At 37.7% G+C, this 12,296-nt stretch overlaps 1 protein-coding gene across 1 annotated transcript in view; it reads right to left on the minus strand.

Moving 5' to 3' along the window:
• Nucleotides 1-12,296, minus strand: part of PTPRN2 (protein tyrosine phosphatase receptor type N2) — a 590,472-nt gene that overhangs the window by 232,748 nt on the left and 345,428 nt on the right. Inside the window, exon 12 of the mRNA XM_030483611.1 lies at nucleotides 7,042-7,106. Coding sequence (XP_030339471.1) covers nucleotides 7,042-7,106 — 65 coding nt within the window. The remainder of the gene's footprint in view (nucleotides 1-7,041; nucleotides 7,107-12,296) is intronic.

A 12,296-nucleotide genomic window follows, 5' to 3' on the forward strand; every position in this document is an offset into this window, starting at 1 on the left:
AAAAGGAACAACACTGGTAGGATGCATAAGTTCCTGAAGCCACAAGGCAAACTGTATCTTGTTTCATTTTACATGATACTGAATAAAAATTGAATTGCTATAGTTGCCATGGCAACTGCCACATCACTTGGCACTTCTGCTCCTTTAAATCACACAGTGCTACTGTAAAGGAATTCATGAACCAACATGACACTTGTATACTTGTGCTTTTTACACTGTTTCAGGAGGAAAACATAAATCAATATAGACTGATAGTTGTCTCAGAAAATCAGGTTTGTTGTATTTTTCTTAACAGTATAATCTCCTCATTTCCTTGTCGTGTTCTTTAGAAATTTGTAAAGAAGGTGGAGGGCGTTGTCACAATCAGAGCACAAGAAAAGAAATTACTGATGACACCTGATTTCCAAACTGAAGCTGTGACCTGTCATTCAGATGTCAAAATGACTCTGCTATGCAATATTCAAATCAAATACAAGGGATAAACATTGGAACTTTGCCCCTCCACAACCAGAGATAGTGTGATATGTGACAGAAGACAGTCTCAGCAGCATCCAGGCACCTCTTTAAACTTATCGGTGTCTTAAAAGGAAAGTCTGACTATATACTTAAAGCTAAGCATATTCTAAATATTTGCAGAGTTGGGGCCATGATTTATACTGTTATAGTATGTTCTGTATATAATATGCAGTCACAGAAGGTATATGACAAAATAATGTAGTAAAATTATATACATATTCATGCTGTATATTTTTTGTTTTTATTTTGCTGTTTATTAACACTCTGGATGCAATTTATTTGAAAAGCAGCCCTCTAGTGGGCTATGTACTAAAATGAATAGTTAATAAATAGCATTAACATTATATCTAAGCATTAGCTAAAATGCATTTTGCAAAAACATACAAGATCTTAAATAAATGAGCCATAGAGCTTCATCATTCTCTTTGGAGAAATTTAATGTTCTATTTAGCTGTCTTCCTTAAAGCTCTTGAAGCATTACTTCAAAACACTACTCTATGGCTTCTGATTAGCACCACTTTACTATATATGTATACTCACAAAACTGTAATAGTGAGATATTATTCACTGTCAGTAAAACCCCATAAAAGTAGTATATTACTTATAGCATTTTATGTAAAATATAATATATGAATTTTTAAGGATTACACAGCTTTAGAATCGATAATTTGAGGGAGGGAGGGTAAGGGGATAAGGTGAATCTTCCTCATTGTACCTTCACCAAGCATATTCCTAGGACTGTAAGTTTTTCATTTAATGTTATTTTTCTTATTCGTATATACAGCCTTAAAATTACACGCCTTAAAGCACAGGGACCATCTGTGACCTGACACATGCCTTGCCCATAGCAACATATGTTGCTCCAAAACACTGTCCTCCTGGAAATCTCTGTTCAACTGCTAATCAACACAGCCACAGTGATCAGCAAAAGCCAGCAGCAAGAGCTGTCTGCAGGATCTCCAGTCCCAGACCCCATGCAACAGGAAAAAATGAATATGCTGATCTCTAAGCCATAGGTTTTGTAGGAAAAGCTGCTGAATGCAGGCTCATGGAAAAAGCCTTCCCTGGCATCCCCCAGTCTAAGGATGCTAGAATGCTTACAGTGTAAGACAGAGGTATATTCCCTCGTATTCACCTGTGCTCCAGTTCAGTCTAATTAGTTCTAGTAAGAGCAGGGTGGGTTTCAACGGAAGTTGAAAAACTTAGTTCTGACTTGGGTTAAAACTTGAGTATTTATGCATGCACAGATGCTGTTCCTATACTGTGGTCAGTGTCAGAGCTGCCTTATCTAACTGAGTGAGAGTACAGCATCCCCTCCTATCTCAGTGTACCTCTGGGCACAATACCAGCTCCAGATAAGGAACATTTGCTGATTGCCAAGATGTCTTTTTAAGAAAAGCAGCTGGCATAGATCCCAGGCTCATTTGGTCTTCACAAGCCAAAAGCCAACCCTTAGCATTCAATCTAGTAGTTGGAAAAGATCAGAAAAAACGACACCTTATTCTTCAACAACTGCAAATGATTTGTCAAGTTCTGCACTCAATTTTTTTATTGATTTCCATATAATTCTGGGCCGAATCTGGATACACAGACATTAATGACAAAATCTGGAAATATTAAGGAAGATACTAAGTTAGAAATCTGACTCCTGCCTCAAAAAGGCTTGCACATCACTGAATAGTCTGCCTTATCATGTCCTCTAGCTTCACTAGAATTTTTAAATGCAGTTTTCTTTATGAAACATCAACATAATTCCACACCTATCAAAATATCTCTAAATGAGAATATCCTGAAACATGTCAAAATATCACTGCTCTATTTTAGAACATCTAGAGGTATGACAGTGTTCATTGTGCATATATTTTGGGTTGTTTCCATTTGGTTTAGAAAACCATTTTCATTTTTATGTCTGACATATGAGAACCATGATTCAAATCCTATAAACAGTTCCAGTTCCAGCGATGAGTGTATTACGTGCAACACTACTAGGAAATTGAGAGTTAATTTAAAATAACGTATTTTGGAGTGGGTGCTGTTTTACCAGCTTAAGACATAGAGTGCCATTCCCTTGGTTTGTTTCAGTCCTCGATTCAGGTAATTTATTATTCAAATCACAGACTCTTGGCCTCCAAAACCTGATTTGAATCATTACGCTTTCTTGAGCCACTGGAGAGCCTGACCTGTTATCTGAAATTGTGGCTGAAAACTAATTTCAGTCAAAAGCTGGATAATCAATTATTTTTCCATGCCATAGTAACTGGATTTGAACTTTTATTTGAAATTTTCTTAAACTGGAGATGTACTTGAACCAGACAGACTCCAGTCACAGCCAAGCTCAGTGTGGAACTGAAAAACACTCTGCTCTTATAACAGTGCAAAAGTGATCATGTGAAAAGAAAGAAGTGGTTCAGTTCCTAAAGGATGTGGAAGAATTCTGGGTTACTCAGTCACCTTGGTGCAACACTGAGGTTCATGGTGGCTGCTGAGATCCCTTGGGCTGGAGAGCAGCTCCTGAGCAGAAGTCCAGCTGGACCAACATTTGCATAGTACTTGGGCTCCGAACCCTGCTGAATCCTGAACTCAGCAGTAGTCAGGTGGAACTGTACTGCTGCTAAGGAGGCTTTTCCTCCATGTGAGAGCAAATGCTGCTCAGGGGTGCTCAGCTGTATAAAGCAACAAGTATTTTTTCTGCAAAACACAATGGTCCACATCAAGTTGGGAAATAGGAGAATAGAGTTACGGGTCCCGTTTTAATGCTCTTCAGTTTTTTTACCAGTACTATGCCTTTCATTATGCAAATATACACATAAATAACACAACACTTCGATTCATATCCTCACATACATACACTCAACTAGAGGAGGTTCTTGAACTTCTGAAGATGACTTTAGTACTTCAGAGATCTATTTCATGTGTGGAGGATTGAAAGAAAATACCTCAAAGACAACAGCAGCTTCATTGTACCTGAATAAGCAAGAAGGTGTGAAAAGCTCACGATAAATTTGTGTGGCACAAACATCATGCATCCGATGACTCAAACAAATCTTGGAAGCCTACTGTATAGGACTTCTAGAGCTGTTATAGGCATTGGAAAACTCCAAACAGAAAATAAACATTTTAGGAAATATAATTCCAGAGATAGTGAGGTCTACAGCAGTGCACGCATCCTCAGGACTTCAGTGGTGGTACTGGTTTCCTCTACAGCAGAGTTATTCCTGGTTTCCTGATATAACAGCCTTCTTACAAAGAAAATAGGTGCCCAAATAATCAGCACTTTGAGTGATACACAGCACATCAATCTCCAATTCAACTCTCTGGATCCCTGCAATGTTTAATATTCTGCTGGCAAATGTTAGATGTTGAGGTGTATGCACTGTGGAAGTACCAGTAAGGATCTGTTCCACAATGACCTAACAGAAAAGTCTGCTTACCTACTGTCCAGACAATGTTTTGCACTGTATCATCCAAATCTTCCCATGAAACATATAGAACTCTTAAGTAAACATCCTGACACATGAGCAGCTTCTGATGTTTGATTTTAAGAACCCATTTTTAATCCTGCTAAAGGATTAAAGCAGAGCCTACCCTACATTGACACAACGCAGCTAGCCTCAGCTCCACCAAAAACCCCCAAAACATCACTGAAGCTGTGGAAATCTTTTATATGACATAAAGATAATGAACTGTATTGTAGCTGTGGTAGACTTCAGAACCATGTTGTTAATGACTACATAGCACATGTTTATGCACTGACATAAAAGCAATTTATCAGCCCTCCCCAGACTTGACTGAACGGCTCGGTAAGCTTGGTGTGAATTTTATAATCTGTTGTTGCTCTTGAAATGCTTTTCTTGAGACAGAGAGAGAAAGCAAGAGACTGAAGAGCTCAGAGAAGTATTTTTCTTCTCCACAGAGGGAGAGACAGTTTCCTCACACTGTACCCAAGGCCTGGGTAGTCACTGATGACTACACATTTCTTACTAATGCAGAAATCTGTTTATCATAGATCAACACCTAAACCTGATTCCACTGTCCAGAGCCACACATGAATTATTGCTGAGCTTAGAACAGTTCCTGAATTTGTTTATACAGTGGCTCCATTTGCCACTAGTATCTCAGCTATATTTCTCTTGAGCTATTTCAGATATGAAACTTGCCATGCAAAATCAATCCTTTTTATTTTACAGTCCTGCAAGTGAAGATTACATATCCATTAACTTCGTCATGAATCTGACCTACTGTCCAAACAAAAAGGCCATTTCTCATTCCGAAACTGAAGAGTTTTTTCTAAGTACTTTTGATTTGAACATCTTGACTTTGATTTAGTTACCATTACATATAAATCCATTTCTACCGTATGAAGAAAAAGAAATCCTCATTTAACAAAAGGCTCCTTCAGTATGTTAAAATATGTACTTTCTATTATTTTAACACTGTTAAACACCACAGAGTCAAAAACAAAGTGCAAACCTGGATTAACACAGATTTAACCTGAAATAGCCTGAGTCTGATGCCCTATCAACAAACAGACTGGTTACAGCACTCCATTTTTCATGTAGGTGAGACTGCAGAAAGGTATTCATTATGTACACAATCATACCTGATAAGACTTAGGAAGGAGAAAGTACACAGCTGGGAGAATTCACATCCAACGAAACATATAAGCAGCTGAATAAATGTTCTTAAGTCACCTTAATGTTCTAAACCACTTGGTTTTCTTGCGGCTGATCACCATATCTCAGATGTAACATGGAATATATTTAGGCCAAACTGTCTGCTTCCTTTTAGTTAATTCATTTTCAACTTTTTCCCTTCTAAAAACGCATATTGGGCAGATTGCAAGGTACAAACTTCTGCCAAAGCATTAATCCAAGTAGTATTACCAGGTTTTTTTTACAGCTAGGATAGCCTAAATATATGGAGGTGAGTTCTGCAATGACTTTTACTAAACCAAGTACAAGATACAGACTCGGGACATGTCTAACCTAAGAACTTGTCCATTTTTTCCAGTTCTATCAGCTGTCCTTAAAAAAACCTAGGAAGTCCTCAAGGCTCTATCTCCAGTATATCCTTAGACTATCATGGTTACAACAACCCTATTAATACAATGTGGATTAATGAGGCATTGAACGGGTGACAACTTGTTGCATTTCAAGTATCCACCAAAAGCGCTTTCTTTCCCCATTGACCAGATATGAGAAAACAATTCATTTAAGAGTAAGCATCTGAAGTGAAGTGGGCATTCCTTTTCCAGCTGACACTGAAGTCGACTAGAATCCATTCAATGACTGGAGTAGGACAAAAATATATGGAGGTATTTCATTAGCATGAGGAGTGCTGTTGTGTAAAATTTTACTTGATGGGGCTTCCATAGTCTGTGACACAGTCCTGATTCTTCTGTTATTCAGAAGAAGACAGGGCTTGTGGATAAGCCAAATGCGAGTTTCACTCTGGCTTGAAGGCAGGACACAGACTGAGGTGTACGGCCATGCTCCAGGTTACACTTCCCGGCTCTTCAGGTTATGCACCCTTGGAACCTCAACTAGTGAAACCAGGTCTAGCTAAGGAGAGATGCTGGTTTTCATTTTCTGATGATTTCACCTATGTTTGTTTGAAAGTTCTAATTATAGCTTTGACCCTAAGCATCAGTGTTGGTAACGCTTCAGGAGCAATTCTTATAATAATGGGAATAAAATTACACAAAGAACCTCAGAAATCCTGGCTAAGTTCTCAGGCATGAACTGATAAAAATTATAAATATAAAAATTTAAAATCAGTAAAAAAAGAAAAAACCTTAAATTCCTTCTATATATTACAAGTTATTAATTCATTATTCTTAATACTGAGAATAATGTAATCACAAGAAAAAGGCATTTGTCTAGCTCTGTGAGCATTCACCACTAACAAAATTACTTACACAAAAAGGAAAAAAAAAGAAAACTGTGTACACAAAATTAGCACGAGAATTAGCAATCACAGTGGCTCATACAAGTTTCTTAGCAGATTGCATCGTCTTTATTAATAAATGATGAACTGCTTAGTGCAGTTTTTGCTTAGTGATATCACCATAATGAGACACATGTTTTATTTCTGTTTCAAGTTACATCCAAAATAAGCCAGTCATTCACTGCCAAATTCTCTCTAACATCTGAAGACACTTTACCCCAAATTTAAACTTTCATTGATCTAGATGAGATCGCACTCCATCAAAACCAAGCGGAATAACATGACAAATTCAGTTGCTGTGCTCGTCTTTGGGGTTTTGTTCCTGTGATACAACAAAGCAAAAAACTGCTTTTCTTAAAGCTGGCTGCACTTTTCTCATAAGGATAGTATTTTTTTCCTCTGTGGGATACAGTGCTATTTGTGCAGCAGATTGTATTTTGACAGATGCAACTGTATCATAAAAAGGCCCTTAGCACTATCAGACTGGTTGCTCACAAACGTTCAGAAGCTCCAGGATTTCTTAAAAAACCCAACAATTAAAATGTTTTTGAGAGCGTAAAATGCCGCCAAGCCACTTACCTCCCCCACACCAGTCTGCAGAATTTTCAGTCCAGTTGTTTTTTCAAGCTTGTCTTTGTTCACGGCTGTAAGGAAGATTAAGATTGAGTTACAGGAAATCTGGACTAGGCATGATTTTGCAGCATTTAGAATATAACCAACCCTCTTTCCTCCATCAATAAATTAACGACTGTTTCTACCTATGCCATCTATGGAATATCCTTCTCTGACAGCAACTCTGCTAGTGAGTTTTCTGAATGCACAGATAGGCCATTAATTGTTCATTACTATGTGAAGAAAAAAAAAGAGAAAATAATCCTAGTTCTTTTGTATACACAGTATAACACACAACACATATACACAATATGTTTGGACAGTTCTCTTCAGTGGAAACTTCCCACTGCCACCCTTGCAGTGAAGGTGCAGGGCAGCACCTTGCCATTGCAACAGCACTGTCACTGTTTGGGCACTTCACAACAAACTCTCACATAGCAGGTAAGATAAAGAATTTATTTCACAAATAGGGGTGCAATGCACAATGTTTTCTTTTTTGAAATTTAGGGGTTTTATCAGCTTGGATATCAGTAAAAGCATTCAAAACAAAAATAAAGTAATCCAGCATAAACCAGCTAAATGCAAAATAGAGGTGGTAACACTAAGACTACATATATACTTGCAATCCAAACATGCCCAGGGCATGAACATGAGCACTGTCTTGCTATTGCCCATACTTTTAAATCATGACTATGGTTTCAAATGATTTTGGCCTTTGCCCACTAATATTCGCACCAAAAAAATTACCAACCACAGTTCTGGGGACAGCAGAAGGATGAGATTATTCTCGTCTTGGGGTATGTGTAAGGTCATCTTGTTTTACATGGGAAGACTTTAACCTTCTAGATACAAACTGTGTCAGTTGGACTCATGGCCAAAACCCAGGTACCTGGCTTGATTTATTTATGAATAGAAATGAAGCCTTGCAGCCTTGTTAAACTCTTCTCCCTTTAGCTGTCTAGTCACCAACTATGTAACCCAAGTGAGTCATCTAAATACTTCCTGCAGTCAGTGGAAAGGGATGGACACTTAATACGATGAGTCATTTTGTATTATCTTACACACATCTGCAGGCACCTATCGCTTTCCTTTGATTACAGACACAGTTTGGATAGACTAGGCTTCTCAACTGAAGTTGCCTGAAGGAAACATTCATACCAGAAATGACAAGAAGAGTGCTACAGCATATTGTACACTGTAAATTTACATTAAAATACTGAAAGGAATTTTTTTCTTTAATTTGCAAAAAATACTTTTTGATTGTTGCAGTTCTAAGCATATTCAAAACAGTTGAGATTACAGCGGACAATCCTCAGAAGCAATATTACTGTGAATTGATACTTTATTTAGTTTGTCCAAAGTGCTACACAAATGACGCATTCATTTCAGAGGCAAGTTTTGTCATTAGGACTCAATCTCCCCTCAAATATCCAAAATGTGGAAAGATTTAGGTAAGAGTTTGTATGTGCAAAGACTCAAGAAGTAAAACCTCAAGAAACTCTAATACCAAGAAACTTTTCTGTCTGCCTTCAGCAAAGAATAAATATATTGCCCATGATTTAAATGGAGTGGAACATTCTGTCGACCTTTTAGACCCACGCAGCTTTATTTTTTTTTCTTTCTCATATGCTAGCGAATAAGCAGCTAGCAACATGGAGTCCCAAGTTAAGAAAGCTTAAGCGCATGTTTTGCTGAATGATAGCCTAAAAACTACATGCAGTACTCACATACTTAATACTTATGCTATGCTTTATACATTCATAAGCATATTTATTCCATCTGGAGTCATCTGAGAAAAAAAGAGTTGCCTGGACCATGCAATTTGAGGTTACATTTTCACTGTGTTATATATACATTGCATAGTACAAATTTCTAAAAACCAAGTAAATCTTTGCAAACAAGCTTAATTTTTGGCCTTGAGTACTTTGCGCTCTGGACTATGTACTTTGTACTCTGGACTTTGTACTGGACTTTATACTTGACTGTTGTGCTTCACTGATGGCCTGCCACATCATGTAACAAGATTCACTCTTTTGGACGTGCCATTTTGTTGCAAAGGTGTGCCATGCTACCACACTGACCACCTCACACCCAGCATACATATTAAAGGTAGATTTCTACCAAATGCAAAAATCTAGAAAAATAAATTAATAAACCTTTTCTGTTATAAAAACAGAAAGCTCCATAGCTCCTTCAAAGAAATTGAATGGTCCAACAAATGATTCTCTGGTAGCTTAGAATAAAGAAAACTGCACAGCAGAGTGGCTGAAAATTAAATGGGTATAAGTAAACAACAAAGCTTAAATCCCAGTGTGTAATTTCCTACCACATCAACAGTTAATAGAAAATATTGGGTCTGCTGAATCACTGAATTTTATAATTACTATTACATATTTGACCTGCTTCTCATAGATTTCCTGCAGACTTTAATTATTGATGCTTTGATTTTAAAAACAAAAAAAAGTTTACTTAACACCCCCCTTTCCCCCTTGATATCGGCTAAAACACAAAGGACAGCTCTGACAGCCATGCTAACATAAGCCCTGCCAAAATTAGGAGGCATGAAGGCACGACTTGTTATTGATTAAATCATAACCTGAAAATGGTCAAGCTCTGGCACTGTCAGATTGCAGAGAGAGACACAGCAGACAGTCGCCGGCATGTTCACTCCAGGCGTGTACATGAGCATATTTTAGCTAACCTTGAACTTCACAAGCAGTTCAGGAAGGTCAAGAAATTCTGTCAAAAATGGTGCTGAAGCTGAAGCAGCAACTACACATCAAGCAGCTACTTCAAGCTGTGGAACAGTGATTATAATTATTTAACCTTTTCTATGCATAACTATAATTGAGAATTTAAGACAATAAACCATAGTCGCTACCCTATAGACAGATGAAGAAGTGGTGAGAAAATAAATTCAGATACTAAGAACAAGCTACTAATCCTTTGAAAAGTGGCCCAATTTTTTTTTTAAGGTATATCAGTATACTATCTGCTAGCTTTTATTCCAATACAAATATACAGCAGAAGATATTTCTGTTGCAAATTTTATGAACTGTAAGTGATAATTCTGGGTAACATGGTATATTGCACATTCCATCAAAGTCGATTTTTTAGTTTAAAGTCCTGAAATATGAATGGAGAACTGACAAACTCATCAGTAAAGAGGCATAACAAAAACAGCTATTAAATAAAAAAGAAAAAAAACCCCACAACCCCAGTTAGCAACATATAAATTCCTCTTTTAATCTTCCACTGAAACAAAAAGGGCTTCCAAACACACAAAAAAGGAGGCCTTTAAATTAAATTCACTAGATGAAGGATATGCAAATTACCTGAAGAAGCGGAGCCCTATAATGTTCTCAAAATTCTGCAATAGCCTATTTAATTAGTATTTTAATTTATCAGAATAATTCTTTGCACTTGACAATTTATGCAGTATTCCATATAATTAAGCACGTAGCTACAGTGGAATAATTTTGCCTACTCTCTGTATACCAGTTATTTTAACCTGAAAGAATCTGCGGAAGTCTCTTCTGTGATCTAAATTACAATGGGGACAATTTAATGGCTTTGCTCTATTAGAGAGCATGATGAGGGTGTCACTGAGTGTTTAAGGGTAGGGATTGTCACTGTTCATAGTCTCCACTAACCTGAAGGATGTCTGATGTGTTTTCTGAGGGCTAACATTTATTTCGTTTAGCAAGTTATCTGTCAGTGGCATAATCAGGAATATAAGTGTCTAGTTTTGTAGTTGGCAGGTTTAACCTTGGAGTCCATTGGTTATTAGGAGAAGCAAGTTATACAGGGCTTCAAGCAGACCTCCAGTCTCATTATAGCACTTCTGGAAGAAGGAAGCCCTGAGAAATGAGTGATTCACAGAGGTCTGCTATAAAGCAGGTTGCAACTCCGACTTAGTCATGGGAGCACAGACTGGCGCAAGCAAGACAAGGGAAGGGTATACGCAGGAGGCTTCCTCAATCTGTCTCCTGTGCTGCTGCAGGGTTTACCTGCTCCAGAGAAGAAACCATCCTTTAATATGAAAATTATTCGTGGAAAGATGGTGTCATTCACAAGGAAACCTTATTTTTCTGCTGTGCATCTGACTTCAAGGGTGTGCTGTATTTAATTAAATGTAGGGGGAAAAAAAAGTACTTACAGACATATGATTCCCCCGGCATCTATTACATGCCCATTTTAGAATGAGCCAATTCATGCCCTAGACTCACTAACTATATTGACTGGACCTCCAGTCAATAAAGTGATGGAAGGTAATTAATTTGGATTTACTGTAGGCTCTCAGATGAATTCTACAATAAAACTGTCTTCCCATCCTACAGTAAAACTGTCTTCCAACAAGGAGCTTGTTGCAAAGCTCCTTTCATAGAGCCACATTCATGAGAGTTTCCCCTTTTTGAGGAAAGGAAAAAGGAGGAACGAAAATCCAGAGAGATGGTAAGTATTTATTACAGCTTTGAAGTCTTTAACAAGTTTTCCAAATCTAAGACAAGCAGATGTTGCATTTATTTACATCATGTTAGTCTTTGTTTTCTCCTCCCCTACAAAGAACCCCCTGATTATGTGGAAAAAATAAGGTGGACCAGAAAGACTGCCTTTAAGTTGGCAGACCCACACATTGTGCCATGCATACACATAGCAGATATACTAAAACCTTCTTCCCTTGTAATTCAATGCAAATGAATTCCCATAATATTTGGGTTTTCTCCCTGTTGATAAGAACACAGTCCCAGAGTGAACCTACCTTTGTACAGTCAGTGCACTTCCTAAAACTGCTGAGGCATTCACACAACTAAATGACAATGGGACAGAGAAAAACCATACTGTTGGTTCAGTGCTCTGTAAGTTTTTTCCTTTCAGAACAACCCGATGTTACACAGGTTTTTCCCACATCATCCACTTCCCTTTTTTGTAAATACTTAAAAAGGACTTTAATGAATTTTGAATTACATACTTAGATATGATCATGTCCAGAAGAATAGCCTTTTCGGAATATAAGTAAACTCTCCCTTACTTTTGATGTATGTCTACAGGATGGTGTGAGGAGACCCTGTACCCATCCCTGAGTACAACTTCCCAGTGGCAATAGGTGTGAATTTGTAACAACTCTCCCTAGGCAGAAGTAGCATCAGGCTTCAAGAAAGTCAGTCAAAACCACAACATGAGCATTCAAATGCTCCAGCTTGAAACAAAAATTACTAACT

Source organism: Strigops habroptila, chromosome 1 (assembly GCF_004027225.2).
Source record: "Strigops habroptila isolate Jane chromosome 1, bStrHab1.2.pri, whole genome shotgun sequence".
Lineage (NCBI taxonomy): Eukaryota > Metazoa > Chordata > Aves > Psittaciformes > Psittacidae > Strigops > Strigops habroptila.